We start from the raw sequence: 18,290 nt of genomic DNA, 5'->3' as shown, positions 1-18,290 counted from the left end.
CCTTTTCCTCTTGGCACTGCAGCTTCTACTTAAGGTCCTTGTGAGCTAATACAATGTTTAGACACTGATGCTTTAAAAACTTGCTTTTCTTTGTGAAAATAGTAAGAAAGTGGGTAGATAATAAATTGTACGGATCAATTTACTATCTACAGTGGGACAGCACTTAATAACACTAGGCCACAGGGAAAGTGCTTTGAAATTTACAAAAGCAGAGTGAAGCTGGATGTTTCCCAAGCTCCAGAAAAGAAATCTGCTTCAGCAGCTCTGCAGTTTGAGAGATTCATTCAAGCTTAGCCTTTTCTTTATGGCTTTGAGGCTCTTTCTCAGCTATGACAAATTTTTCTACAGCAAACAAAAATCTTGGTACTGATGCTTCTATGGTTTTTTTCTGTTGTTTTTTCTTTTAATACAAGAAGCTGAAACAACGATATGTAAGACTAGTCTCATGATTTGAGAAATTCTCTTTGCCAAATTTTAGATACTATCTTGAGACAATCAGATCAGTTTTACCTTCAAACTTAACTGAGAAAAAGGGTTTTCTGTATATGTGTTTAATTTTAAAGCATTTATTCATATTAGTAAGTACTTAAGGCCAGTGTTAGTACTGATGAAGCAGTGCAACCGAGCTTGTAGTTTTTTCCTGGTTATTCTGTATTTTTGTTTCTGTTTACATGCACTCCTCATGTAATGCTTCTGAGGACTGGGAAGGTACATTTATTTGGTAGATGCTGTGCTGACTTTCAGGATTCTGGATAATGGCAGAATGATTGTTTTAATTCTTCATCCCCTGATGTTTCAAATTGCTGTGATATCCCCTCCTGAATCCAGTCTAGAAAATTAGCTATAATTATTGTAATGACAACTAATTGATTTCCCTGAGCCTTTCCTCTGACATGTTGTCTTTCATCTGCAGACCCATTCTGAAGAGAGACCATTCCAGTGTGAGGAATGCAAAGCTTTGTTCCGAACCCCATTCTCTCTACAAAGACATCTGTTAATCCATAACAGTAAGTGCTAAGTCAGAGAGGAAAAAACTTCCTCAGTTCTTACATTTGACTGAGAAAAACAGACATATGGCACCTTGCTCCAATATGCAACTTGCTATATTAAATTAGTATTAAGATTCAACTCTAACCCCAGGGAGTTAGAAAATTCAGAGCTAAATTCAAACCTTGTCTTTAAATGCACTTAAATGCAAATCCAAATATGCTGTAGAAAATCTAGCAATGATTTGAGGTCTGATGACAAGAGATTTATTTCTGCATCAAGTGTGATACTGTTACCTCCGTTTTAAGAAAGGAGAAATGGAAGCAGAGATAACTTGGTGGCTTACTCAGCTTTTGTAGGTAATCTGGTTTAGAGCTTGAAACTGAGATTCTCTCTCATGTGCCAGCCCGGGCTAATGTTTCCTTCCTCTGGCATAGAACTTTCCTGCCCAGAGAAATGCTGTGGCCATTTCCCTCTTGAGTAACTTGTTCTTGGCATTCTGTACTATTTTTTTAACTGACTGTAAAGATTTATTTTTGCTGGAATTTTCTCCGTCTTTAATATTTACAGAGTCCTAGACTACCATTCAACCCCGTGAATGTAAGCAATTTAGATTTTAGAAAATATTCATGATCTAAAATCCTTGTAGCTTAGAAGACAGTACTTTGATTTGGGGAATATTTACGTTGCTATAATTAAGAAAACCACAAACCTTTCGTTTTTTTAATCCCGTATAACTGTGTTTCTGTTAGATGAATTATTAGACTGGCCTGTTTAGTTTGTTCTTTTACAATTATCTTTCAAAGCTTCTGCATTGAATTTTGTAAAATCTTTGTCCAATGTTAAAAATGACAGGGGGAAAAAGTTCAGTAATGTCTATTCTAATGAACCAAGCATTTGCAGAATATCCAAAAGCAGTAATTCACAGTATGCAGAATTGTAGGCCTTGGTAAAGGTCTCTCTAAAAACATATATTTTGACTTTTTTTTTAAGAGGATGGGAACTCAGGAAATCTGAGATGTTTGAGTTAGGGTTGTGATTTGTGGCAGGTTTAGCTGTTCCTGAACCACCACTATTTAAGCAAATATTAAATATATCAGACTGTGAACTGCAGTGGCACAGATGTTGTCTAGTAGTCTTCCTTGGTGCAAAAGGAGACATGTCTTGCTGAAGGACAGAGTAGGTGTTTGAAAGTGGTAACTTCTGCCATCTTAGCTAAATCCTTCTCCAAAATGAGTCAAAACCTTAAACTGATAATATTTTGTGTTTTTATTAATCACAGGGAAGATTTTTAAACCATTTTTTGCTTACTTGGGGAAAAAAAAACCCAACAACTAACGAACTTAACAAGGAGGCCTTAATACAGCAGAATATAAGCACAGCTTTTATAGTCATACTGTATCTCTCTTGTCTGTAGGGTCCCATAAAAGAAGTGTTGACAGACCAATAGCAAAGTGAAACTCACTGCTAGGATGAACTGAAGAATAAACAGTTTTCAGTTCAAGGCTATGATTAAAACAAGGGGCTCTGCTGTTGTCTGCGAAGAGCTTGTGTTCCCAGTGAAGAAATGTAGAACTCTTCCCCTCATGACCTAACTCTGAGACTGACAAGTTGTGCTGCCATGATAATGAGTTTCTCATATTTGCAATAACTCAGAATTATAGGCATTGTCCTGCTACAGCTGGATGATAGTCCCTCTCATAGCACTGAAATATACCTGTTCTATAGAGAAAGGATAGAAACAAACCAGAATTTCTAGATGTATTTAGCTGGCTTTACTGTTCTGTGCTGTAGGAAAGAAAAAATTTTTGTGAAGCTTGAAACTTCTAGGAAAAATTGAAGTTCAGCCTACATCATATATTTTTTTAAAGTTAGTATCCCCTTGTTGTTTTAGAAGCAGGCACTCTGCAGAATGATGTGGAATGACCTAAATTTTATTTGACAAACTTAATTTACTGGAAAAAAACGTATTTCATAAACTGACTTTTTGAGTGTTCCTGTCCTGAAATTATAAAAGCATCATGGATATAACTTTCAAAATTCAAGATCAAATAAGTCTAACAAATAATTAAAAAAAAATTCCAAACTCTTTTTTTTTTTTTTCTCCTAGGTTCTAGCTGTGTAAATGTAACTTGTCTTCTGAGTCAGACGAGCTTTTCCCCTTAGGCGTGTTGCTGATAATACTTTTAGTAACTGTGTTCTCGTTATGTCATTGGCAATGCTGGGGCTAACCCTTTATTCTCAGCTGTAGTGTTTAGGAAGGATACATGGTACATGATAAGTATATGGTAGCTCATACGTGGCTAATACTAGCTCATGAGGCCATAAGAGACCTGGCTAACGAGAATGAGCAACCCTGAGCATTTTTGCTTGGATCATTCAGTTGTCTAGGGTTGTGCCTGAACAGGATTGCATTTGTTGAGAAGGACATCATCCTTTTAATGTATTTGCTTTCCAGGGTAAAATCTACATGCAGAATGTTTGTTAGTAAGAGAAATACTAATTAGCTCCTTCTACAGGGGTCAGCAGAAGTGGGCACTGAAGCTTGCTCAACAGAAGTAGCCCTGATTTTCATTATCTTGTTTTGTCATAAGGAGAGTGCATCAGTGGAGTAGATCAAGCCAGTCCCAGGAAATACACAGTATGTTGTGTATTTCTGCGGGAAAGCACCTTAGGATATATTATTTCAGTGCTCTGTTTCCATCTTTGGAGGCATTTATGGATATTGATATTGTAGTTCCATGTTAAGTACTCTGAAAAAGTTTCCGTCCTTCAGTAGTTTCAAGAGCTGAATGAAGTCAATGATATACTTTCTTGTTTACTTCATTCTGCCTAGGCCAGAAAAGAATCTATGTATATCTTTTGCTATTTTATTTTGTAACAAACCTCTTGATCTAGCACAATGCAAACCTGTTGACTGAAAATACATAATGGAAATTCTTTATTTCTTATACATTAATATTAGAAGTTTATTTGGTAACTTTCATCTTACTCTTATCTGCCAATGGCAGCGGAAAGAGTTTGTGTTTTGACAGTGATAGTTCAAGCAACAGACATGCTGTTACATTTACCATGTGAAATCTGTTTGTTCTTTATCACAACAATGAGGTATCATGAAATAGGTTGTGTAGCTCTGTTTTTTCCTGCAGTCTTCTACAAGAGGATTTCCAGAGTGGCTCAGGGAGTTTTAGCACTCACAACTTGTTGCAAGTGACTTAAACTTTTGCTTTATGCCTTTTAGGAACCTTCTGAAACTCCTTCCATAGTTGCGTATGAATGGTATTTTTTTTATTAAGTTTTCGTGTATCTTTGTCTATGGCTTAAAAAAAAAAGACAAGACATAAAGACTGTTCAGTGAGCCAGCTGTGAGTGGAGAGAGTGTTCTGATGGCTCTCCTATAATGAAATATAGGGTTTCTGCTAAATAAGGAAGCTGAGGAGAAACACTGATTATTTGCCTTCATCCAGGATAACGTTTGAAAAAATACCCAATTCCAGGCTTCCCATTACTTTGCATGTTGAAAATTTTGCTAATCTGATGCCAGGAATGCCAGGACTTGGCCAAATACATACTTGGCATTGCAACTATATATAGCTGAAGAGTATTATAATATGTACACACAGAGGAGGTATGGTTGAACAGTATGTTAGTTCTCAAATTCCCTGACTTTGGAGGTTTTTTATTTGAAAACTGGTTGATCTTTTACTACCTTATTATTTTTTTATTGCTGTTTGAAAGTAATTTATCTTCTCAAATCATAGTAGAAGTGCAGTACAGAAAATGATAGGTGTGATTGCAAACAGAACTTTAGGATAAAAAGGACAAATCCTTCTGAAACTCAACAAATGTCAGATCATGTCTTAAACCATAATGATATAATGTAAATTTATGGAAATCAAACAAATATTTCTTGCTTCAGAAGACATGGCAATTTGTTCAAATTATGTCTGGTATTGCTTCTTTTTTTTTCAATTTATTGTCAGACTTGGAGCTAAGTCATTAAAAGCTGGGAAGAAACAAATGACTACCTAAAAAAAAAAAAAAAAAAAATCCATGAAGCCTAGAATTTCTTATAAAAAGTAACTTTTAAAAGAAATCACTTGAGTATTTTTCCTTTATTGAAGCAGCAGAAAATTTTGTTACTTTACTAAGAATAGTAATGACTTTTCTTTGTTAGCACAGTAGTCTCATGTGCCCAAGACAACAACTGAAGTGATTCACTGAACAGTTAGAAGCAGTATCAGTGTTAAACCTCCACATAGCAGCATATTAAATTGCATCCATGTTGACCTTGACAATTTTTCTGAATAGGTACACTGAAAGTATTTTAGGATAAGTCATCTTACACTATAAATACTTTTTAGCATATTCTTGTGTCATCCAAGACAAAACCAGTTTTGTTTCCAAACCAACTGAGAATGAGCGGTTGGGGGGGGGGGGGCAGTTATGCTTGATTTATGGGGGAGAGAAACAGGTTATCTAGGCTTTGGAATGTCTGTGGGTACTTGAGGCACCACTGTATTGATAAGCTTCACTTACATGTATTATATGTGTAATATATAATAAAAATGTTTTTTGGTGCTTCAACATGTAGCATCAAATAGGCTTTAATATGCAGCACACTGAAACCAATTTCCATTCATATTGGCCTTTGCACTGGGACCAAGGCTGGGGTGATTTTATCCTTTAATGAGCTATAGCAAGGAAATAAGTGTACCTCTACGTGTGCATCATTGCTACTGGAAAAACTAGCTTGTGTTTATACAAGCCTCATCTTATATGGATCAGGAGGCTGCACATCAGACCTTTGTCCTGAAAAATAAGAAATGGAGAATAGTCCTTAGATTATGGTGATCTTTCTTCGTGATGTAACTGCTTGGCAAGTTTTCTGGGATACAGGCACCTGATTTCCAGTTTAGGCTGTGTATTTTTGAATGAATGCCATATTGCAGATGTTTAACTTGTAATTTTAATCAAGAAGTTAACAAATAGAAGAGAATATTCTCTTCTGCATTCTCAGTAGTGATAAAGAGAAGGTTCATTATAACGATTTCTCTGAAGAATCACATGTGTGTCCCCCTGCCCCCCCCCCCCCCCCCCCCCCCCAAGATGTATGCATATTTTCAGAATACAATGTCTCTTCCCCTCTCTTGGGTAATTCATTGAATTTTAAAACTATTAGCAATATTAACCTGGCCTCTGCCATAACCTTCAATGGCATCACCACAGTTTGAATACTGCTATAACATCTAAAAGTTATTTCATCTTTGTCATATGAGATTGCCTCTATTGATGTGAATGAGACGGGTTACTCAAAGCAAGTATTTCTTGGTTTGAGAATTCTTTTAAATTCAGGAAGATGTCTCTTACCATTTAAGTTACAAAAGATGAAGCCTATTTCATCTTTTTGCTTGTTAGCATAAAGAGAGTCTGTTACTGGAGGTGCTGATAAAACCTGTGCTCTGTTTCACTGGAAGCCATTTCCACCGGTTGCCATTTTGCCATTGGCTATAGAGTTTAAACTCTCATTTTTGGCTATGTTGTTGTCATTACTACTTAATTTCCCAATGGCATTTTTACCTGATGTGATGCTCCTTTTCTTTCTGTTCTCAAGACCTAGCTTTTCATTTGTCTTTGCCTCTTTTATTCATTTTTCTGAAACAATAAGCATTAGTGTATTTCCACAAAAATCTGGTATCTTTAAACCTTGTTTTTATAAGGTGAGAGGACTTTCAAGTGTGATCACTGTGATGCTACTTTCAAAAGAAAGGACACATTAAATGTTCATATTCAAGTTGTACACGATGGACATAAGAAATACAAGTGTGATCTCTGTGACAAAGCTTTTGTGACACCCTCAGTCCTGAAGAGTCACAAAAAAGTAAGTAGAATCAGTTCTATCATACTTCTGTGTCCTTAAGGTTGTGACTAAATATAAAATCCCTAGATGCTTCTGCATTTCTGGCTTTTCAGTAGAAAGCTGTGATGGTTCTTAACATCCTAAAATGCTTCTTGCAATAGTGGGATTATTGGTTGCATGCAGAATCTGCAGTGGGTGCATATGTATAAATCCAGTGTAGGTACTCCAGCATTAGGTGTGTGGCATGATGGGACTTGCTGCATTGCTCTTACCAAACTCCTTTCCACCAATCTCTGCAATGGAATTGGGGTAAACTTTAAAAGAAAGCTTGCTCACTAGTTTGGCCTTAGGTAAGATTTTTGTTACAGGGAAGAAATGTGAAGAAAATAATTGAATCAAGAACAAATTAGGACAGGTGTTGCCACCAAATGCAGATACCTGGAATCATGGATGAGCTGTGCATAAATTTTAAACTTTTCCTTAGATTTCTTTCTAAAAAGTTCAGTATGACTTATTATTTCATGTTAAAAATGGCCATATACATATATGTATTTGTATTTTAATGGAAAGCAGCTAGCATTTATCATTATCTCTATTCTTTTTTTTGACATTCCTTCTTAATTGTAATTGCTATTGCTTTGTGCTGCTGTCAGACTAGGACTAGCTGTATGTTTGTGAGCCTTGTAGCTGTGATGTATTGCTTCTGGAAATCCTTTTTTTTTTTTTTTCCCCCTTGTTTGGAATGAATAAATAGCTGTCTGTCTGTCTGTTGCTGTGAGAGATATAAGTGATCTCTAAAGAACTCTATCCTAATCAACAGGGATTTAACATTCATATCCCTAATGTCAGGGAATGAAAACTATGCAAGTCTGTCCAGTATTGGAATGATATCTCATTTACGCGTCCTTCAGCTGCAGCATAATATGTGCTATGTGAGATAAGGTTTTTATGTGGTAACGAAGAATTTTGTCACTTCAGTATCTTTCATAAAAATAAGACTTAATTTCTGTATCTGAAGTCATGTGCAAAGCTCGAAGCCCAAATAGTCAGCTATACATATAATTTAATGTGTTATATTTCCTATCCCATTTAAATCTATACTTACAAATAAGTAATCCAAAATTCACCACTAAAAGAGCAGTCACAGTTGTAAGGAAAAATTATTCAATAGGCTGATAAATCTTCGGTTCAGAATTGCACATTGAAAAATTATGAGAACCCATGCATGTATGTAACTTCAAGGTGGTCTTGCTGTTGACCACACAGGTTGGATGGGAGATTTTGTGATTTTTTTTTTTTTTTTTTTTTTCCATTTTTAAATAATTCTTCTTGTATCAGCAAGGCACTCCAGCCTTAAAAGCTTGATTTCAAAAGACAAGCTCCTGGTATGATTTAGTTTTAGTGACAATTACAATATACTTCTTGTGATCAATTCTCTAAATGCAACCTGATTCTAGCATTTATTACAAACTAGATAGGATCCAGTATGCAATTTGTGTTGACTGAAATCACTGAGAACTTGCACTCTGAAGGATTGTTGTCTGTCATACCTCAGATGAACTGATGGCTGTGTTTCATTCGTATGAGACAGTCAGTCAGAAATCATATACACAGATCTCCACAGAGACCTTCTAAAGCTCCAGTTCAAGTTTTCAACAGGAAAAGTTATATTAGGCTGGGTAAACTATTTTCACTACCTTTCATAATGTAATAAAATTCTGTGAAATTATAAGCTTTTAAAAATAGACCCATTTATGAAGATTAACTTTATTAGGTAACCAAATTATTGTTTGCTGGTTTGGAAACCCCTATTACAGATATCAAACTGAAAAATAGGTGTCTTACTCTTGCAATCATGAAAATACACAAAGGTGAATCGGGCATTTTTAATAGTAACTATTTAGGAAATAGTAAACTTAAGAACTGAAAAGCTACTTTATTTTGCCATTAGTAATGAGATTTGTTTAGAAATTTTAGAAGAAAATTGAAAGAACACCTATAGCTAATACCTTAGAATCTCTGCCTGATGTGATGGTATAAAATATATAATGCAGATAATAGTGGTCAGTGTCAACACAGTTAAAATATTCCCTATTTCACTTCTTTTAAAGCTATGCTGAATTTTTCATTCTTGTCTATCCTCACCCCATGTAGACTCACACAGGAGAAAAAGAGAAGATTTGCCCATATTGTGGACAGAAGTTTGCAAGCAATGGAACACTGAGAGTTCATATTCGAAGCCATACAGGTACAGTATTGTTTATTGTAATGAACAGAGAAGACTTTCTAAATATATAACAAGGTATGTGTAAGTATGTCCACAACTTGTCTATCTACAAACAGAAATGCAAATTTACAGGTAGGCCTAACATAGCATCTTCTTCAGACATTTTACCTGCTTAATGTGTAAAACCAGGTTCTGTTCTCAACTGTAATTATGTATGAATGTGTGTGTGTGTATATATATCAATATTTTTATGTATATACAATATGAGTTCATTAGTCTCTGTGGCTGCTGAGGTGTTTTGAAACTCTGATTTCATACTAATGTAACTTCTGAACTTATCACAACCTGCATGTTACCCAAGTTAGAATGTTATACCTTGAGTATGCTTTAACTCAAAATTTATTTTCTGTTGCAACGTCTGACTCTGTTGGGCTCTGAATATGCCTGGGTCTGAGTTACGCAACTTATTTTATATTGCCACTCAGACTGCATTACTGTTTCCCTATTGTGTTATATATGTGCTTCTGTAAACACACTGAAAATAAATTAGTCATTGTCATGTTGATAGGTTTCATTTTGTGAGCTTACGCTTTCATTCAAGTAGGTGGCAGGCAGCAGAAAGGGGTTTCTTTGTGATAATTTGTTTCCAACATAAAATGGTCAAAGCATCAGTTAACAAATAGCCTTCCTATGACATTCCATTCACTTCACATAAGCAAATTTGGTTTGCAGGGAGACGACAGAATTGGTGTTTTTAATCATTTGGCTTTCTACTATGTTTGGAAAAGTCTTAATCACTTCAGTCTATCAAGACCACCTCTTAAGATTACAGGTTTTACTAGTTTTTGATATATTGTGATTTTTGGATTTGACTGCTATAGACACTAGCAAATTTTTATCCTGGGCCTGCAGTCAGGATAAAAGGCTAAAACTGACTTCTTTCTTTAGCTCTTATTCTTTACTAAATTGCACATTTGGAACATTTATCCCTCATAGCAGCTGTATAAAAACATATACATATAAGCCACTGTGTATGCATTCTGCTTGGGTGTTTCGTATATACTGTGTAATCATAGACACAAAAGACACTGAAGGTCAAAGCTGGCAAGACCCAGAATTGCAATGCAGCAGTTCTGTCCATTCCTCCTCTTTATTTTGTTCTTTCTTCTACAACTCCACCTTATTAACTCCTTTCAAAGTCTGTCCTGCACAATCTCACCTGTTCTGTCTTTCTTTTCAGTCTTCTGTCCTGTACGCTGTGGGTTTCTCTTCTTTTTTTGACTTCTTGAAGATGCAGAGAAGAGAAAGAAAAAAAAAAACCCAACACTCATGGATCATGTGATATGAGGATTTAGAGAACCCTGGTAGACTGTGCCTTTTGGAAGGACCAACCACTTACCAACCTGGCCTGTACTTTAATCAGGTGGATGGAAATAAAAGGAAGCAATTCAATAGCATTGTTAGTTAGTCACTCAGCACATCAGTCTAGGCCTCTAGGAATATGACTGCCTTGATTTCTCATCTGTGTTAACTTTTTTTATGAAGTTATTTTGCTGTTTTTATTATGGATATTTCTTTACCTTCACTTTGCCATCCCATGAGGAGCTACATTACCCTTCAATTTTCTGATATTTTGGCATACTAGACTTTCATGAAAATTACAACTTTTATAGATTTTTTTTTTTTTTTTCTAATGCTTAAAGGAATATTAAAATGTTACTCTAATTCTTCATTAAAATCTCTGGATTCACACTCCAATGTTTTTTGTAGGCAAGTCTGCTTTATTGCCTTTACTACTGTGGTGCTTTTGTTTTTTCTTATTTCACAGGCCCTTTCCTTAAACTTTAGGTGTGTTTTCTGTGTACTATTGATGTTATACATCAGATTGCACAGAGCAGAAACGCCCTAGTTTTTCAAGTTGATAGTGCAGATGGCTCTTGGGAAAATGCTTTATAGCTGTCTGAGTGAAAATGCTTTTCACACATGTGCTGCTACCAGTTACATTTAATGTTTCAGCTTTCTCAAGCAGGCTTTCCTAAATTTAGGAGTTAGGCTAAGGTGAGTTTCATGAAACCACACACCAGAGACCTCTAACCTTGACTATAGAGCCTTGCAAAATTTGTAGCCACTATTATACGAGAAACAGTAGACTTTGACATTTTGAACTTACTTGAAGTAAAAAGGTACTGAAGATTTCCAGTACATTTGTAAATTAAATATGGTGGGAGAAACTACCTTGCCAGGAGATGATACAGGTTGGAATTATGGGAATACACAGTGTGAAAACAACTTAGGGAAGAATAACACTGCAGAAGGAGGGAAACTTTCAAGGCCTTCCAAGGCCTCTTTCTTTACCTAAAAAGCTAGAAGCACTCATTTTAAAGAGAGTTACTCATTTGGGAAAAATGCCTTGCTAAATTCATTTATAATGACCTGTGATAAATAAACTCTGATCCTCTCCTCTTCCAGTCTGGCTGCTATTGTGGTGTCAATCACATTTTTGGTGGAAAATTTTGTGATTCACATCCTTCACTGTGAGAATCAACTGAAATACATTTTCATGGTTATTTTTGATGTCATTCTATTATGATTCCTCACCATTTCTTGATTATCCCAATGAAATGTGAAGAAAAAAAAGGGGGGGGGGGGAAGTTGCCACTAAGTTGTGACTTGTGGTTTAAAAAAATAATCATGTGTAAGTTGTACAGCAAAATGCCTGACGTGAGGTTTAGTAAGAAAATGCCGTAGTTAGATTCATGTTGTACTTCTGGAGAGGTGGTTTTGACTTGTGCTTTACCTGAAGACTTCAGCCAAGTTGTTGGTGATCATAATACGTGCAGACTAATCACAGGAGGAAATTGTTGTCCAATGTTCAGTGGGCCTGAGGAAGCATAGCTTTCTGAGGAATAGCTTGCATCATTTGCAAAGAAAGTAAGGGTAGTGGGTGAAGGGAATCTATGTCATCTGTAAACAGTACAAAAAAAGTTGAGTACTCATTTGATGGCTTTTAGTAATAAATTTCACTGCATTGTGAAAATCCTTGATAATGTTTCAAGGATTTTCTGAGCAGTAAGAAATTTTCAGTTCATCAAACAGTGGAGCTACAAACTTATTTTATTCAGTGATGGATGTTTGGTTTCTAAATGTTGCAGTGTTGAATACTTCATGCTCTTGGTATCTATTGAATTCTGTGGTTTTGAATTAATCAATTCAAAACTGTCCCCTCCTTTTTTTTTTCTGTCAGACTTCAAAGTATCCCTTTTCATTCTGAGCTAGAAGTGAAACAACCCGCCACTGTCTGTTTTCAAGAGATGATTCATCTTTGTGAATAAGCCTTCAGCTGGAGCTGAGCTTTTGGTGCAACTAAGCAGTACACCATAAGTGTAAATATTGCAAAGACCTTCATGTCTTAGTGATTACAGCTGATTAGGTTTGAGGTCCGGGTGCAGACATTTGTGTTATCCCATTTTCTGTGCACGTGGTCAGCTAGACTTTGTTTTATTAGCTGCTTTGTGTAAGAGGCTTTGTTCTGTATTTACAAAATAAAGCCAGGCAGAGTTCTTTTAGAGAGAGCTGTGTATCAATTTTCATCCTTTTTTTATTTATAAAGCTGTTACTTATAAAAGTTGAGGTTCTTGGGTACACTTCTGGTTCTGCTTTGGAATTGTATTTTTAATATGCTTAATAATCCATATACAAAAACAGAAGCTCAATGGGTTTTAGGCTTTTATTTAATACGCAGCATGTGTTCTTAAATATTGTTACTCACAGATGCATGCATGCTTCCTTGATAAGCAATTTTCTTTCCTCTTTTATCTTAGAGCAAGACTCTGTAAATGAGCCCTAACAGTACTTAGCCTTTTGCAGAAACTGAGCTGGTTTGGGGTGAGTGAACATGTCTGCGTGTGCATGTATAGAGGGAAGGGGTTGATGTTTGCATCTGAACCTAGCATATTGCTCTGTAATTCATCATCTGGGTTTCCAGCCTTGGCATGACAGAGACAGCGCTCTGTAGGTCAGCTGAAACACTATAGCACATTCTCCCTCTGCTGTATCCTGTTGGTTTATGACTTCTTAGGGTCAGAGGGAACTGGGGTTAATTCAGCAAAAGAATCCTCCGACTGTGATATAAATTCCTTGGCCTGTTCATAAATTGTAAAGAAATTCTATGGTCTGCTCCTTGGGCTTGAAAACTGGGGGCCAGGAGGTTAATTACTTCCTTAAAGTTTCAAGCAGCTTTCAGTGCTAACAGTTACTGGCTGCGGTTTGTGCAGCTTTGCAGTTGCCTTATACATAGGTATTTAAATATGTTAATTGCTGTCTCGTGTATGTGTGTGTGTATGCATTTGTGTGTGCCTATGTAATAGATAGATAAACACACACATGCATTTTATCTGTCTGATACTTATACTGTTGCTTTCCTAATTACTTGTATCCTGATCCCTTCCATCTTTGGGATGTAGCACATCAAGTTGTGGAAGAATGAAAGTTGTAAGGTAGTTTATATTTGCAGGTTAATTTATATTTGAGTTAAGAGAACTGAGTGTTTTAACTGTAATTCTGTCCTTTCCATACTGTCTTTTACCTACTCTGTTACATAGGGACTGGTGAGGGACAACTGATGACCATAGATGTCTTCCAGAAAATGCTTACACATGCAAATATAGGTTAAACGTAACCTTTTTGCTTTTTCCATCACATTTAGTCAAAGTCCTGATAAAAAGCCAGTAAAATATCTATGACTTTACACCTGTCCTAAATGTTTTCTGAAAAGATTAAAGTTTCTGTTCTATACCATTTAAAAGCCATGACTTAACGTGGCATTCTTACATGTTATGTTCTCTGGTATGTGGAAAAAGCAGCTTTATTTTGTAAGAACGAGTTGAGAAGGTTTTTTGTAAATTTGCTTCCATATACGTGAATAAAAGATAATACTAAGAGGTGACATTAAAACAGCAAAAAGCATTCAGACGGTGGACTTCCATATCCTTTGTGTCAACACAGTGAAGCTTACCTTTTCAATTTCCTTTTCCATAATTAAAGGCTATTTTATAAGCTCATGAAAACGTTTCGTCATGATTGTCCCCTATAACTTTAGGTGCTGATTGCCTTCTTGAGATATCTCTCATCCTCTGCATTGAGAGCCTGATGTTATGGTCCTAACTTTGTCATCGTAGTCACATTTCTACAATTTGATTAACTAGGCATTTGAGCATATTTAAAATCATATTTAAGGTCCAACTGTATAAAAGTCCAGGTCCAAATTTTGCACTTTCATGTAAAAATTCCTGAGTAACCAAACAAAATATTAGTTGTGGAGTTATAATAAAAATCTTTGGTTATTAACAGTAGTTCAGTCATCCGTGAACACAAAAGGCTTCCAAGTAGTTGAAGGAAGTAATGAGTTGAAGTACAGTATAACTCTTGTTTATTGCTGTATAAAATATGTCTCCAAAGTTTTAATAGCTAAACAGGCAACTGTTTGTTCACGTACATAAGAAATAATGTAGAGCCAGGATCTTCATTCTAGCAAATCTGGCAAATTACCTTATAAGTAATTTATATTTTCTTACATTAAAAAAAAAAGATAAAAAGGGAAGCTTCCTCTCATATCACCATGAAGTATGTGAAAAAATGTATCTGTATCTAGTCAGTGAACAGCTTGCAAATGTCTACAGATAGGTTGTTTCTGTTCAATAACTTATAAATGATCTCTCTTTTATCTACCGAATTTAAAAAGGAGCTTGCAGAAGGCCTCAAAGGTAAGGATTCTGCATTTCTAAACCTTTCAGTTTATACATCATTGTCCTATTTATCTCCAGGCAACAGTTAAATCTTTAAAAGTACCTGTAAAGTTTCATGCAGCTGTCAGCTTCTTGTGTGCTTCCATGAATGAAGAAATGTTCTTATAAGGGATAGATTATTCAAATGCTAGTGACATCTTTAGATCAAATGAATTACTGATAGATTAATGCATATACTTTAAAAGATTTGGTTGACCATTGGGTTCACTGAAGTCATTGGTGTTAATGCTCCGATCATAGGGAAACCAAATTGCTTAATTCCACTGATAGATGCAAAGAATGAAACTGTTTTATTCTTTAAAGTAAGTGTGTTGGGGTTTTTTTGGTGACTAAAATCTTAATACCACTGTAGAACTGATGAGAGTCTGTAAGTAAGTAATAATGGTGGTTATTTCATGCTTTACTGTACAGATTCCGATAGCCTTCTTATTTTGTACGGTCCTTTACTAATCTTTATAATTCATTTAGTTAGAAATAGCTAAAACCTCAAATATATCATGATAATTTTTATGGACCAGATAGGACAAACGTTTTGACTATTGGTCTTAACTACAGGTACTCTGAATTCTCTGAATAAACCCAAAACTTTGCAGAAAACAAGCCTTCTCAGCTGTGAAAATAGTGCTTCTGTGCCTCAAAGAATAAGACATGGCTAAGTACTTACAAGAAAGAGTATTAATAGAAAAAAAATGGTTAAAGCAATCTGTTTTTCCCTTATTTTGAAAAGAATAGCATTCGAGGTTTTTTTCTTATTAAATATGTGACCATTTTTAGTGAATGGGAAATGCATTTGGTTGACTTACATAAAAACAATTCTGGTTCTCCCTTGTGCCTGGAAAATACGCAAGTATTGGAGCTTGGTTAGAAAGCATTCACAAATACACAGGCTTAGTGTTGTTAATCACTGATGAAGAAAAAAAAAGCAGAAATATTTAATCTCTTGTCTTCAGAGTCTGCTAAGTTTGAATGTTGGTTAAAATTAAGAATGTGTAAGAAATGTCTCTGATTGACCCATACCTGAGTACTGTTTTTCCATTTCTTTCAGGCAGCAAGACTGTTCTCCTCAGAGCAGTCAAAGAGCTATCACTTTCTTTTATCTGGCTGACTGTGAGTGTAGAATTGCATGTATATTTGGTGTTTCTGGGTCTTGTCTCAGCTGACGTCCAGAAATATTTTATCTTTCCAATCATGAAGCTGTTTGGTTCTTGGCATGAGATAGCTACTCCTGTGTGGGTACTTCTGTGCCTTCTAAAGTGCACCTTAGACTACTGTTTTTATTGTCTAGTCCAGATGAAGACTAGTGCAGGTGTCATAAAGAGAGCAGCTAGCTGCTGCAGTTGGCCAAGCTTCTTGATTACTCACCCGTTATTTTCCCTTCCTAGAATCCCTGGTCAAAATTATAAAAATGTTTAAGAGACCTAGGGTATTAAATGTTTTTGAAAATGTGACTTGGTATCTAGAAAACTGCCACCTCTACACATGAGGAAATTTATTATTTTAATGAAGTGTTTGTCTTCTCAAGGGTCATTTGACATGCTGTACAACACCAAGGCAGTGAAATTTACTGAATACTTTCCTGAAGTATGAATATTTAGTCTTCATTCAATAATTGGTTTTCTAGCATCTTCTAATTTAAGTCCTGTTGAAATCACTTGGTTCCTTGAGTTCCTGTTTAACTTAATTTTAATTCCTAATGAAGTTCCTTTCATGTGGGAGAAATTAAGTTCTGTGTATCTTGGGTTTCTTTGTGTGTACATATTTGTGTAATATATTAACTGATTTCTGTACAGTTAAGGACACAAACTTTTTAATTTGATGGGAACACCATATAGAGAGCAACAGCAGCTGAAGATAAATGTGTAAAGCTGTCAAGTGCTCTATATGGACAGATAATGTTCTAAAGCATATGTCACAGATTATAATTTTGTTATATCCGTTAACCTTTTGCCCATCCTTACTTGCTGTTGAATGCTGTCATCACCCCAGATTCTCTCTGACTAAAAAAGCCCTCTTGCAATTCCCATTCTGGGCTGCCCTGTTGACCATCTGGTATGGAGTGTTGCATGTGTGATCCAGATGGCCCCCTTGTCTCCGAATTCCTCCACAGGTAAACTGCCTTCTTTCCACCACAGTTGAGTGATGGTGGAGTCTCCCTTCTTCCCCTCTCCCCTACCCCAGTCTTAAGTTAGGTCTTTAAAAAGGATTATACTTTACCATGAGTGTTCTGAATATTGACATTTTGAAATAATACACTCATATATATATATATTTTTTTTTTTAAGAAATAATCTTCTAATCCTTATAATAAGTAGTTCAACATCTGAAAAGGAGTTATATTTAGAAGATGGTAGATGGTCTGTGGAAGATTCTGAGGGACCACATTGCCATAATTATTTGTTAATTTTTTTAAAGAAAAATGAAGAAAACAATTCCTTTTAAGTTACATACACTGCACATGATCGGATGTTCAGTGCAGTCTGTCATAAGTCTTTTTCTGATGTTTGTGAGTGTCGACCTAGACCAGTGATGCTGAATACCCCAACTGACCAAGCATAGATGTATTAAAAATATTAAATCCCCACCTTGATAATTTCTCTGCATAATTCAAATTCTTCTTTCCTTAATACAGCAGTTTAGTTCCAATAGAGACAGAAAGCCAGGGAATTCATGCGTGAAGGCTAACATACATACCTGAGAATTGTATACAAGTGACCAAGCGAGCTGCGTGGGAATGGGGAGAGTAAATACAACTCCAAATTTAAGAGAATGAAATAGAAGTAATGCCCATATATGGTTTGAAAGAGGTCTGTGAGACTGCTTCCAAAACTGACTGTAGTAGTTCATCAAATGCATACTTTAGCATGCTGTTGACATCTTCTCTGTGCCTCTGTTTCTTTTTTGGTTTGCTGGTCTCTTCAGACACGTTCGTTACAGTCTTTTCAGGTTAGGACTATTTCTCTGTTGCATGTTTCATTTGTCTGATTTGATGGGAATATGTTTGTCACCTGTAAAGTACATATTTGGTTGATATTACTTGAGGTCATTGTTTCAAAGTAATCACTAACATTGGTGTTTATATCAGGTTTCTGTCTGATTTTGCAATTAGCTTTTTTCATGGCTAAATTGACTACAGGGAATGCAAAATACAGCATGAAAATAGCAACACATATGACTCATTTGAATTATTGTGTCTCAAAGTCTTTATTAAAAGTCTAGCTGTAGCCACTGAAATCTTGAAGAACTAATGTGTATTTGGTCTTGTTTCTTAATTGTTTTGCTCCCAGGGGTATTTGAGTTTGGGAAATCTGGGTGCTAAACTCAATGTAAATACTGCCTCCCAGCACCTTTGGTTGCAAATGGCTCATAGGAAACTGTCTATCCTGAGTTGAACTGGAATAGAAGAGTCTGGTGT

At 35.8% G+C, this 18,290-nt stretch overlaps 1 protein-coding gene across 3 annotated transcripts in view; it reads left to right on the top strand.

Moving 5' to 3' along the window:
* The window catches only part of PRDM5 (PR/SET domain 5), an 89,497-nt gene that overhangs the window by 46,740 nt on the left and 24,467 nt on the right, over window positions 1–18,290 (top strand). For all 3 annotated transcript variants that reach the window (XM_052814416.1, XM_052814425.1, XM_052814409.1), the window contains exons 11-13: window positions 914–1,007; window positions 6,708–6,868; window positions 9,002–9,095. In XM_052814416.1, the coding sequence (XP_052670376.1) occupies window positions 914–1,007; window positions 6,708–6,868; window positions 9,002–9,095 (349 nt within the window). The remainder of the gene's footprint in view (window positions 1–913; window positions 1,008–6,707; window positions 6,869–9,001; window positions 9,096–18,290) is intronic.

Source organism: Harpia harpyja, chromosome 2, assembly GCF_026419915.1.
Source record: "Harpia harpyja isolate bHarHar1 chromosome 2, bHarHar1 primary haplotype, whole genome shotgun sequence".
In the NCBI taxonomy this organism is placed as follows: Eukaryota; Metazoa; Chordata; class Aves; order Accipitriformes; family Accipitridae; genus Harpia; species Harpia harpyja.
Note: the sequence above shows the minus strand (reverse complement) of the source record. Positions and strands in the feature narration are given on the sequence as shown.